This window comes from Dryobates pubescens, chromosome 8 (genome assembly GCF_014839835.1).
Source record: "Dryobates pubescens isolate bDryPub1 chromosome 8, bDryPub1.pri, whole genome shotgun sequence".
Classification (NCBI taxonomy): domain Eukaryota; kingdom Metazoa; phylum Chordata; class Aves; order Piciformes; family Picidae; genus Dryobates; species Dryobates pubescens.
The window spans coordinates 5332829-5346318 of NC_071619.1; the positions used below are offsets into that span (position 1 = coordinate 5332829).

General features: G+C 40.1%; 1 protein-coding gene across 1 annotated transcript in view; it reads right to left on the bottom strand.

The window, feature by feature from the left end:
• Positions 1–13490, bottom strand: part of ATRNL1 (attractin like 1) — a 570802-nt gene that overhangs the window by 521259 nt on the left and 36053 nt on the right. Inside the window, exons 2-5 of the mRNA XM_009905632.2 lie at positions 9754–9837; positions 7052–7165; positions 5595–5723; positions 1610–1818 (exon numbers count right to left, since the gene is read on the bottom strand). Coding sequence (XP_009903934.2) covers positions 1610–1818; positions 5595–5723; positions 7052–7165; positions 9754–9837 — 536 coding nt within the window. The remainder of the gene's footprint in view (positions 1–1609; positions 1819–5594; positions 5724–7051; positions 7166–9753; positions 9838–13490) is intronic.

The following is a 13490-nucleotide window of genomic DNA, read 5'->3' on the forward strand; positions in this document are numbered from 1 at the left end:
GAGAAACTACAGAGTACACAGAAGCAGATAAATAGGTGAATAGAACAAAGTAGCATGTCGTCTCCCAGAGAGCTTAAGGAACGTTTGGTTTTGTTTTGTATTTAACAAGGGAAAACAAATCTGTATCCAAGCTAGGTCATCTGTCATTAAATTAAACAAAATTAGATTTAGAAAAAATAAACTAAAATTGAAACCTCTGTAGGTTCAGTGAAAATCCAAGGCACAATGAAGCAAATTATCTCTGCATGACCCGACTCACTGCAGGAAAGAGAAGGAAGCTGCATTGCACAGAAATGCTAGCAGAAAAGAAGGTACTAGAAGTGATAGATGGACTTTGTGTGTGTGTGTGCTCAAAACTTCTAATGAAGAGCATAGCACTGTAAACTAAGGCAAAACCTAAAAAAAGCCTTTCCAAAGACTTGTGACTTTCCCCCATTTTGTATACAGCCATCTGAAACTTCAAGGCATCAATGGACAAGTAAGTGTTGTACGCTGGCTTCAAGTTTTGTTCACAACTTTACAGACATTAAGCATTCAGGATCTTTTTGTGTGCACTGTAATCATGGAAGGCTCTCAGTACCAAATCTGCACTGTTTCCATTCTATGGCCATATCTCTAATCTACTTCCTCACTGAGTGCACTGCCTGCCTTTTAATGAACAACTTCATTAATTATTAAGAAGATAAATGTATTAAATCTCATGGTGTCTTTGGTCTAATAGGTGTGACAGCTAATAGAAATAAAAAAGTCATTTCCTTTGACATGTAAAAAGAAACAGCACTGAAAGGAGAGGCAGCAAGTAATGGGAAGAGGGCATAACAGATAAGTAATCTGGAAGTATTTTAATATTTATTTGAAAATGCCATTCTTCTCTTAAAATCAGGGCAAGCTAAGCCAATTGAGACTTCTGATTGAATTGTTAAAGGATTTTTAAAAGAATCACAAACATCTAGCATAATTATAGTATGTGAATTAAACATTTAGGATCTTAAATAATTGATCCATAAGAAGAAACAATTATTTATGGCACTGGGAGCAAAACACATGCTTACATCCATTACTCCACAGTACATGTCCACATAGATATTCTTCTACTAACATAACAAAGCAGCTCACCTTCCTTTTTTCATTAAGAGGCTATGCAATTAACACACAGCTAAACCATACAGCAAAGAGTTATTTCAGGAAGCACTGACAATATGATGCAATGATGTGACATTAATTAGAAGGGGAAACAAAAAAATGTATATATAATCAAATCTACCTAGACATCAAAGAAATTAATAAACAAGGAAGCTAGGCTATAGAGGACCTTACTCACAACTCTTCAGTAATTACTGCCTTGGTTTTTAAAACCTTCAAATTAATGACACAAAAGGAAGACTGCTCACCATAAGCAAGTTTAGGTCAGTATCTTCAGGCAGAAAATAACACAGCTATGAGCCTTTTATGGAATTAAAACACACACAGTTCATGTGAAAATTTACTTCAGAAGTTATTTTTTTCATTTCTGTTTAGTCATTGAATATGCCAAAGGTATACAAGGTGGCAAGTATTAAAGGTGGTTGTTTTATAAAGGTTATCTTGATTCTACAAAACAAAGCCTTACCTTGCCAGCTGTCATTGCAAACACACAGCTTCTCTCCTGTCAAATCACAGTACCCATGATCTGGACTGCCACAGTTGGCTTTGCAGTATGGAATATCACAGGCTTCTCCTTTCCAATACTTGTCACACTCACAGTACACCCGGCTTGGTATGGACACACTGGTTGTACACTTTCCATGTTCTGAGCAGTTATTAGGACAAGAATTAATTCTGAAAAGAAAAAAAAAAACCCACACAAGTAAAATAAGGGAAGTGATAAGCCAGCAGCTGATGACAGTGGTTTTATCTGACAGTTAGGCCACTCCTTGAGTACTGTGTCCAGTTCTGGGCTCTTCAATTTATGAAGGACATTGAGACACTTGAACGTGTCCAGAGAAGGGCAACGAGACTGGGGAGAGGTCTTGAGCACAAGCCCTATGAGGAGAGGCTGAGGGAGCTGGGATGGTTTAGCCTGGAGAGGAGGCGGCTCAGGGGAGACCTTCCTGCTCTCTACAACTACCTGAAGGGAGGTTGTAGCCAAATTGGGGTTGGTCTCTTCTCCCAGGCAACCAGCACCAGAACAAGAGGACACAGTCTCCAGCTGCACCAGGGGAAGTTTAGGCTTGAGGTGAGGAGAAAGTTCTTCACAGAAAGAGTAATTGGCAATTGGAATGTGCTGCACAGGGAGGCAGCAGAGTCCCAGTCTCTGGAGGTGTTCAAGAGGGGATTGGATGTGGCACTTAAAGCCATGAGGTGTTAGGTATTAGGTAATAGGTTGGACTTGATGATCTCTGAGGTCTTTTCCAACCTGGTTGATTCTATGATTCTATTCCAAGAGTTATTTATTAAAGTTCCTTCTTCTATCTACTGACAAAATACAAGTGTAATCACGACCTCACAGACAAGTGAGCTGAAAGGGTGCTCATCCAGGCTTAAACACAAGGTCTGTGCTGCAGACAGGATCACAAACATCACATTCATTAACAAGAAGTATTGACATTAAGCAGAAGGACAGGCCCTGCCTGGACAGATCACCATCTACTCTTTCCTCTGTTCCAGTATCAGAACTCCAGTCAGTCACTTCAAATGTTTATTATCTCTAGGAACATCCACGCTGGAAGTGACTGCAAGCAGTAACCCTTAAACTCTCCACCACAGGCTTACAGTCAGAGGGGTTTCCCAAGTGGCTTTGGTCCGTGCTATAAAACAGTATGTCTAACATACTGTTAACAACAAAACTGGAAAAGGTTTGTAAGGAAAAATACAACATGGCTAGTACCCTGACATTACTTACAGGCAGCACTTTATATCTTAAATTCTTAATAGTAGAGCCACCTTAATCTTGCCTCCTTAGCTCTGCAGTCAGAGATGCAGGAAGAGGAAAGGCTGCGCTGAGAGAAGTCTGTGACTGTTACTGAAGTTAGCACTGCTGTGATACGCCCAACTAAACCCCCTGATCACTGGCAACTGCACTGCAAAAGTATGCAAACTGGGTCCAGAAACACGGGCAATTCCCTGGGAGGGAGGACACTGAAGTATGTGGGTCAAAGATTTTCCACAAACATAATGGCAGGCAGTATGTGCCTGGTGAAATCCAAAAAAGATTTGAAACCTCTTTTGGTGACTCACAGCAAAGGGTTGGGTTGAAAAATCTGAATAAACTGTTACTACAAATCCCTGATGATAACACAGACTGCTCCCTGCAGATGTGAGAGCATTCATAGTGTTACTTGCTCATACCAAATGAAGAAAGAACTGGGAAAAAGTGAGCTGAAGGCTGGCCTTTGCCCAAGTGCAGTCGTAGAAGGACAGTCAGGAGAGGTGTTTTCATTTTCTAAGAGACTCTCACACCTCAGAGGATTGATTCTGTTACACTACCAAAAAAGAAAATTCCACATCTGAAATGAAAATGCCACACATGGCATTAACTGCCATGAGGAACCTCTCCCTTCACAGGAAGAGTGCTCTGCAGGAACGTGAAGAGTTAAGTTTTGCCAGCAATAACAGAAAGATACCAGTTTGAAAGTAGAAGCATTCCTCTGCAAACAGTTTTGATAAGGATGCAAACAGAATGAGAAAAACTGGATCAAGAGAGTTGGAAGCAGGCTTCCTGACTCCAAGGAACACAAAATTTACTCAGAGAGTTCTGAAGTAACTATTGTTGTTTGTAATTGGCATGGGATTTTAGTCAGTTAATGCAGCTATGAAAAGCAATCATAGGTACTTCTTTCACCATTAAATGAATTGGTATTGGCTCATTTGAAAAAAAAAAAGACATTTCAAAGCACCCATTGAAATAGAAGAAGAAGAAAAGAGTACATAAAATTTTGTGAGTAATACATGTAATAGAATTAAAAACTGGAAGGTTTTTTTCCCACTTATTTTAAATCTTCTCCCAAAATATTCAGTAATGCTATCTAGCATGCACCACATTACTGAGTCATAAAAGAATGCAGAGCACATACTCATATCTTGAGAATGCTATGTCATAATGCCATTTGCTCCCAACACAAACAAGCAAAAAAAGTGCAACAAAAAGCTTCAGGGATAACTGAAAAATGTGCCTAATCACAGCAGAGAAGTCAGCCAGGTGATTGGATTTTACTGACATCAACTGACAAAAATTAAGATATTCAGTCTTCTAGACTGCCTTTTCCAATACAAGATTTTAGCCTGGAGAAGAGGAGGATCAGGGGTGACCTCATTGCCCTCTACAACTACCTGAAAGGTGGTTGTGGCCAGGAAGGGGTTGGTCTCTTCTCCCAGGCAACCAGCACCAGAACAAGGGGACACAGTCTCAAGCTGCACCAGGGGAGGTTTAGACTCGAAGTGAGGAGAAAGTTCTTCACTGAGCGAGTCCTTCGTCATTGGAATGTGCTGCCCAGGGAGGTGGTAGAGTCACCGTCCCTGGAGGTGTTCAAGAGGAAATTGGACATGGCACTTGGTGCCATGGTCTAATTATGAGGTCTGTGGTGACAGGTTGGACTCTATGATCCTCGAGGTCTCTTCCAACCTTAGTTATACTGTGATAAGATATTTAATGAGGTTGCCCAAATTCTGAATGGCTGTTTATCATCTGGTAGAAAACAGGCAAACTGCTGTTGAAACAGAAACAGTCTTTCCATAGACAATTTAACAAGGAACTCTGCCAAGAGTAAACCTATGGTCAGAAACACAAATAGGAACTTTAAATTAATAAAGAATATGACAAAAATGCTACATACACTTCCACACTTCAAGTAAAGCACTGGCTACCACATCTCAAAAACGGTATTTCAGAAGCTGAAGGAATTGAAAGGAAGGAAGGAAGAAGAGTATCTTCAGTCATGGGAAAACTATCACACAAAGAAAGAGGACTAAGCAATCCCCTATTTAACTAGAACATCCAGTATAAACAGACATTATATTGTGTCACAAGCATGTCCCAAATGAGATAGAACTTGCAACTAACAGTTGCTGCATGTGAGAAGGTGAAGGCTCAGATCTATCATATGCATCTGCAGAGCTGCAGACACAGAAAAGCAGGCTGGAGGAAAAAGCATAGTTGGAGCAGATTAGACTTTGCCCTCAAAGAAACTAAAAAGTGGACAAAGGACAATGAAGATAAGAATCATGAAAGCAAAATACAGACCACAATGAAAAGTAGGAAAGGAAGGTGCCCAAGAAGTAGAGAAAAAAAATGGCATACAACCCTAGTGGCTGGCATAAAAATAAAAGCAGCACTTCAGTTTCGAATGTCATAGAAGTATATTGAGGAAGGGAAAAAAAATGAACAAAAAATAAATCTATCAGCAAGTGATCCCAGTTGAAGAGCAGGGAATTGGCGTGGCAGCAGATCTAATCTCCCTCCTTTTCCATATGGCAGCTACAGGTGGTAGATAAGTACTGGAAGGGATACACACATGAGATAGGAGAAACCATCTTGGAATGGTCATATAGCTTCACTCAGGACAGTAGAATTTCGACAGGGAAATTAACAATGTCATTGATTATTCAAAAGTACTTACGAGTAAAAAATGTTAAATCCAGTCAGGTTATAAGCAGCATCACTGAAAAAGTGTAGCAATGCATAGCCAGATGTAGTAACTACTTCAGGAACGGTTTCATTTCCACGCACTTCGGGGACTATTAGACCACTGGGAAAGAAAATGAGAATAATGCTTTTAGTCAGCCTTTGGATAAAAAAAAATAATAATTAAAAACAAAAAGAGGGAGAAAAGAAAGGAGCGAGAGAGAAAAGAAAGGAGCGAGGGAGAAAAGAAAGGAGCGAGGGAGAAAAGAAAGGAGCGAGGGAGAAAAGAAAGGAGCGAGGGAGAAAAGAAAGGAGCGAGGGAGAAAAGAAAGGAGCAAGTTAGTTATTGTGTTTAATTATATATAGAGAAAATATATATAAATCTCACTTAAAACTTCTTTTATGTATATATATATAAAGTGTATATAAAACTTGGCCAAGCTTCTGTAATGTAAGGCAGCTTTTCACAGGACAACAAAACAAGAAACCTCTTCTCTCACACAGTAATGCAAGATTTCAGCATTGCCCATTGGAATGGGCTGCCCAGGACAGTGGTGGAGTCACCATCACTGGAAGTGTTTAAAAAGTGACTAGATGTGCCATGGTTTAGTTGGTTAGATGCTGTTAGGTCATAGGTTGGACTTGATGATCTCAAAGGTCTTTTTCCAGCCTGGTTAATTTTGTATTCTGTATTCCCATGAGATTATTCTGAGGGTGCATGCACTGTCAGTATGATTTTAGAAACTTAACTTTGAATTGTGTATATATATCCTCCAGACTGGTGCTTAACACTGCATCTAAGCGTGAATTCTGTTTCTACATAATATTTGCACCTTTAGAAGTTTGTTTTGTTAAAGAACTTCAAACCTGGAAAGTACAATAATTAAGTAATTTCCACAAAAGGCCAGGTTCTGGAAAGGTGTTAAGAGATATAGAAATAATTCCAAAATTAGAGCTTAAGACAGTTTTCATATCAAATGCCCTGAACAAGCCTCTTCACATATAGAAATGAAGAAGGCATTTAGCAGACACTTTTCATAACTTATACATAGCACAACACTGCCTGAGCCACAGATTGCAGTTCTCCCTTAAGTAGCATCAGAGACTAACATCATCAGCCAGTGCCAATTTTAATGCACATTAAAACTCAGGGGACATTATTGGAAGCCTACAGGAAAACACATTTCTGATTGACAGTCTATAAGCATTAACACTCCATGCAATGTCAGCAACAAATACAAGCCACATAATGGATTTCTGCCACTACCACCTAACAGAAAATGTAGTGGGTTTGCACTTTATTTTTAATATGACTTCACATGCATGCTCCCACAAAATTAAAAGAACCAAGCAAGCAACTCAAATTAAAGCCTTTAATGTTATTTTATTCTTCACGATGTAAAACTGTCTATACTTGACTCTTTGGACCAAAAAGCAAATAAATACACTCACCTGAACACAGCTATTAAAGGTGCATATATTGAATCTCCATCATACACATACATGTGGTCCCAACTACATTCTGTGGCAAAGTGATTAAATCTTAACCTCAGTATGGCGTTTGGGCTGAAAAAATAACAAGTGAAACATTATTTACAGAAGTGTTAAGCTCAGAAGACAAAGAGCTTAAAGCAAAATTGATCATGTCAGGGCTATTGAAACATTTCAAGAACTAAACATGTTGGTGTCAAATAACAAAACACAGAGCAAACAAGTATTTCACTTCATCTTTGAAAATGTCAAAAATAACACCTCCACTCCAAGTCTGATAACCCCCAAAGTAACTTGAGCAGACTTAAGTTCTCACCAGGTTTTATCACTATTCAGAACCACAAATTTTTAGCAGTTAAATGTCCCATTGTAATACACTAGTTTTACTTTACAATGTCAGGACTATGAGGTTTAAAAAATTCTTGTAAGACAAAAATCATCTACATGTCCTCATTCCAGTACTATACTGGGGAGGGGATGGGGGGGGGGCGGTTCTTCCTTCCCCACCCCTCCTTATCTGACACCTGGCAGTCAGATTTCATCAGGTTTTGGTAGACAGCCAGATGGGGACTGCAAGATTTCTGAAAGGGGAACTTTTTCATGCGACAGAATGGAATTTCAAAGCAGACTCCCACAGATATTCCATTAAACATCCTGATTATTTTCACTAAATACATACTTACTAAAGTATTTTATTCTTTCCCCCCCTCTACTTGGGTGCACTTTGTCAGTTTGGAAAACATGTTCTGTTGTTTGGTTTTTTCAGGTTGTTTGTTGTTGTTGTGGGGATTTTTTTCCAGAAATCACTTGGAGAGAGTTCTTCTTTCAGTTTTTAAGAAAATTTGATACATATGCAGCATCCATATGTGTTGACATTTTGCACTATGGTACTGGGTTGCATTACTTTTCCACATACTGTGCAGCATATTGTTTCCTCCTGCTACACACTCTACAGCCTCCTGCAAAGAGGAGGAGCAGAGTGAAGACTAGATTCAGAGGAGAGTTTGCATACAGGCTTGTTTCCACCTCAGCACAGCGCAGCACAGTGCAAATAGACCTGAGCTAGCTCGGTTAAAGAAGTCTACCTATATCACAAACATATTCAGCTAAAGCCTAGCTACCCAAATACTGAAGCTTCCACCAAACTGATTTCACAAACTACCTATAACTTCATTACTGATGTGTTTAAATTACAATCTGCATGCCAGCAGAACAAAATTCATAGAATCGTACCTTTGTTAGGGTTGGAAGGGACCCCAAGGATCATCTAGTTCCAACCCCCCTGCCATGGGCAGGGACACCTCACCCTAGATCAGGCTGCTCAGAGCCACATCCAGCCTGGCCTTAAAAACCTCCAGGGATGGGGCTTTCGCCACCTCTTTAGGGAGACTGTTCCAGTGTCTCACCACCCTCACAGTGAAGAGAAAATTTGATTGAATAAATCATTGTTGAACAACAGAGTAGACATCTAAAGTAACTAAGATTATGACAACACAGGTATACAGAAGGGGGTAGTTTTCTTTTGCAACGTTAGCAGTGCTCAGATCTAGCTGAGTTCTTCAGCAAAATTCTGACCCACGGCCCAGCTGAACAGACTGAAGGAGTTGGGGCTGTTCAGTCTGCAGAAAAGAAGGCTCCGAGGTGACCTTATTGTGGCCTTCCAGTATCTGAAGGGGGCCTAAAAGAAGGCTGGGGAGGGACTTAGGATATCAGGTAGTGACAGGACTAGGGGGAATGGAATGAAGCTGGAGGTGGGGAGATTCAGACTGGACCTGAGGAAGAAGTTCTTCACCATGAGAGTGGTGAAACCCTGGAATGGGTTGTCCAGGGAGGTGGCTGAGGCCCCGTCCCTGGAGGTGTTTAAGACCAGGCTTAATGAGGCTCTGGCCAGCCTGATCTAGTGTAAGGTGTCCCTGCCCATGGCAGGGAGATTTGAACTAGATGACCCTTGTGGTCCCTTCCAACCCTGACTGATTCTGTGATTCTTTTAACCCTTGTCATACTAATGCATATGTTTCATTTATTTCTTTTTGTAGCTGTGCTGCATTGACTGAAAAATTAGCAACAGACATGAGGCATCTAAACTCTTCATCAATTGTGGGCACAATGTGATTTTAAAATTAAGTCCTTGAGGAAAACTAAAATGCAAAAGAAAATACGTTATAGCAGCACTAACTTTTGGACAGCATGTAACTGAATAACTATCCTTAGGCTGGAAGCGTTCTGTATGTGAAGCCTTTCTGGATTTCTCACTGGAAGAGTAAGATAATGAGTTAAATCACAAGATTCTGTAACATATTTGGAATTTATGTAAAGGTATTCAAACAGGCAGAGAATTTATCACAGGGTTTTGAGAGCTCGCAGCAATGGCCAAATTCCAATGTCAGTCTAACTTTTGCCAACAATGTAAATGAGAATGGAACTTGGCCAGCTATGAGCAACCCTGAAAAATCCTCCTTTCATTTTCTTTCTGTTGTTTTTTTTTTGTTTTAATGTTTGTTGCATTCAAACACACACACCAAAAAAAAAAAAAAAGGCAAAAACAAATCCAAAATTGTTTATATTGTATCCATATGCAGTTTCTACTTGAGGAGTTCTTCAGATCTGTACAATCCACAGTACCAAACTCTCACAAAATGTAAGCTAGGAAAACAAATACTTACTATCCTTCAATCAACCATGTGCATTTAGTTTTGTATTTATAATTTATTGGTCCATCTGTTAAATATCCAGAAGGTTCTGTTAACCTACAAAAGGAAAAAAAGGGGAGGGGGGGAAAGAGAGCTGTAATAAAGCAGAGACAGCATAACTGAACACATATTATCAACATGCCAATAGATTATTTCTGAATTTGGAAGAAAATTTGGGACTGGGGAAAGACTAAAATCTCTCTTCATATTTCTTAGCACACTATTTATCCTCACTCCCCCCCCCCAAAAAACACAAACAAACAAACACACACACCCAACCAGCAACAAAAAAAATATCCAATTCTGTTTACTTTATGTCATTGAGTGGCTTTCTTACTCTGCACAGTAATAAGGTTTCTAGTTCTTCTAGTTCAGTAGCAAGAAAGTATTACATAAAATTTATATTATCCTTCACACAAAATGACAGCAGTCTACAGTGGCTACCAGGAAAGCCTTTAAATCTCTACAGATGCTCCCAGCAGTGTTACACCACCTTTAACTTACAGCCCAGGCACATTCTCAGCCCATGCTGCACCTCTATATTGGTTTTAGGTTAACGTTTCTCCTAAGAGTTTGACCATGTAAGCTCACGTAAACTTGCAGCATCTAGAACATCCTGCAGGGATGATTTCCACATAAATATGAAGAGACATCTGAACTGGTTTTGTCCTGAGCCTACCTCTTGGCAATTTAACTGACATCATTAAGTATTGGATGAGAGGATGAATAATGATACCCTGTTCACATGCTTCATCTCACTCAGAATTATTCCTTCCCTCCCTTCTCTCCACTGTCCCCTTTCCAGCTTGAAAATCCTTGCTTATTTAGTTGTTCCCTGTATGCAATACCTGCATTTGATCACCCCCACTGCTGGTATTTCATGTATCTTTTGTATTCCCCTATATGCTTTCTGAGATGCAACACAGAGATCAGGCATATCATTCAAAATGCAAGTGAACCATGAATTTGCACAGTAGCATAATAATGATTTCCACTTTGTTCTCTATTCCCATCCTAACATTATTTGTTCTTTCAACAACTACTAAGCTGACACTTAAAATACAACTAGCTGCTGTAACTTTTTTCCTGAATTATAATAGATGGCTCAAGATTCATTACATATAGAAATTCATTTAATGTAGAAATAGAACCCTTTTCCTACTTTCATATATATTATTTCACATTAATCTATATAGAGTAATAAAACTGCAGATGAAATCCAATAATCTATTATCATAAAAGCTTTTTGCAAGAGCTTAGTATCTTCAGCACACTCTGACTTCACTATTTGCCCCATATTCTACATCCTTTATGATTATGTTCTGTACTTCAGGCCTTAATACACATCTCTAGTGGCCTTTCCCCACTGGGAAAACCAACTATCCTACTCTTTAAAATGTTACAATGATGATAAGGAATACAAATCCATACACAGAAATGCTCATTTCTTCCACTACAATGTGGAAAGATAATCACCAAAAATAAGTATCATTTTAAAAGAAGCTCTTATTTTGTTTGCTTTTCATTTTAATAAATCAGTAGACTAGATCTAAGTCCAGAGGCCATGCTGAACAAGCTGACTAAATCACAGCTCAATTTTCTCACCAGGAACCCGGCTGAACAAGAACCACTATCTGCTGTCCTACTTTCCTTGAAGCTGGACACAGCAATTCAAAAAAATATTCACTGCCACATTATCCTGCAAATTATTTGCATTTAGAATAGAACAGAATAGAATTAACCAGGTTGGAAAAGACCTTCAAGATCATCTAGTCCAACCTAGCTTCCAACACCATCTGATCAACTAAAACATGGCACCAAACGCTCCATCCAGTCTCTTCCTAAACACCTCCAGTGATGGTGACTCCACCACCTCTCCAGGCAGCCCATTCCAATGCCAAATCACTCTTTCTGGGAAGAACTTCTTCCTAACATCCAGCCTAAACCTCTCCTCGTGCTGCTTGAGACCGTGTCCTCTAGCTCTGGTGCTGATTGCCTGGGAGAAGAGACCAACACCCCATCCCCACCCACCCCCGACTACAACTTCCCTTCTGGTATCAAACACTAATTACATACTCATTAACAGAGATCTGTAGAAAGGAAATAAAAACAAAAGGAGCAAGAAAGAAGAACTTATGAGACAAGGTCCATGCAAACTCCTAGGTTTTTAAACAAGTACCTTCACCTGTCCTGCAAGAGCTAGCTTCACCTTAATAGGAACATTGCAAGCCACACTTTCCTTTTGATGAAATAGTACAAAGACCCCTAATATGAAGAGCTATGCTTTAAATAATTGTACTTCAAAGCATATTCAAGGCATGCAAGCAGTATCAATAACAGATAAACAGCTGGCAACATAGGCAACAAACTGGAAGGGGGGGCCAACCCCAAAACAAACAAAACCAACCAACCAAAACAAACAAAAAAGAAAAGAGGAGGGGGTGGAAGGGGGGAAACAAACAAAGCACCAAAACACCAAACAGCCACCACATCCCTCAGTTTTAGTACTTCCCTAACAAAACCCAGTACCTTGAGCTGGTCTGAATGCTACAGCACACCACCACCCAAAAGCAACTGTTCCTGGTAAGTGCTATGCAAATGCAGTCGTAGCTCATATGAAAACAATGACTGATGAGGCACAGCTGGTATTTCCCCACTCCTCCCCTGCTGCACGCTGGAGAAGCTGTAGCTATTGTAGCAGCATGGTTAACCTTTCCCCACGGCTAGGTGTTCATGTTCTGGCCCCAGAAAACTTTGGCTTGAAGAAAACAAAAGACCCATGCAGTTTATGCTTACAGTATTTCTGTTTGTTCAGAAATACCAACTTTACCTACAGGTTTCCTTTCACATTTATACACATGATGACTAGGTTTCCCAGAGTTATTTTGGGCTTCATTCACATAGCAATTAGGCTCTTTGGACAATGCTAAACAATCTCAACTTGTAACTTCACAGTCTAAATTGCACACAACTGATTCTGAACTCAAGCTCATATTGAAGCTTGGCCCCTAGCAGAGCCTTAACAAAGCTGATTACAGGAGCAGATCCTATGTGTGAGTTTGTACTAGACTGATTGGAGTTTTATGCATCACTGCCTTTTTTGCCAAACCAAAAAAAAAGATTACTTTGAGGTAGAATAGAATATAATAGAATAATCCACAGTATCACAGTAACTAAGGTTGGAAGAGACCTGCAAGATCATCATGTCCAACCCATCATCCAACACCACCTAATCAAGTAAACCATGCAACCAAGTGCCCCATCCAGTCTCCTCCTAAATACCTCCAGTGATGGTGACTCCACCACCTCCCCGGGCAGCACATTCCAATGGCAAATGACTCTCTCAGTGTAGAATTTCTTCCTAACATCCAGTGTGAACCTCCCCAGGTGCAGCCTGAGACTGTGTCCTCTTGTTCTGGTGCTGGCTGCCTGGGAGAAGAGACCAACCCCTGCCTATCTACAACCTCCTTTCAGGTAGTTGTAGAGAGCAATAAGGTCTCCTCTGAGCCTCCTCTTCTCCAGGCTAAGCAACCCCAGCTCCCTCAGCCTCTCCTCATAGGGCTGTGCTCCAAACCCCTCACCAACTTTGTTGCCCTTCTCTGGACACATTCCAGCAACTCAACATCTTTCCTAAACTGAGTGGCCCAGAACTGGAAGTAATTTTAGTGTTGTGATATGGTTTACACAGAGATGTAAAGTCTTATACAGCA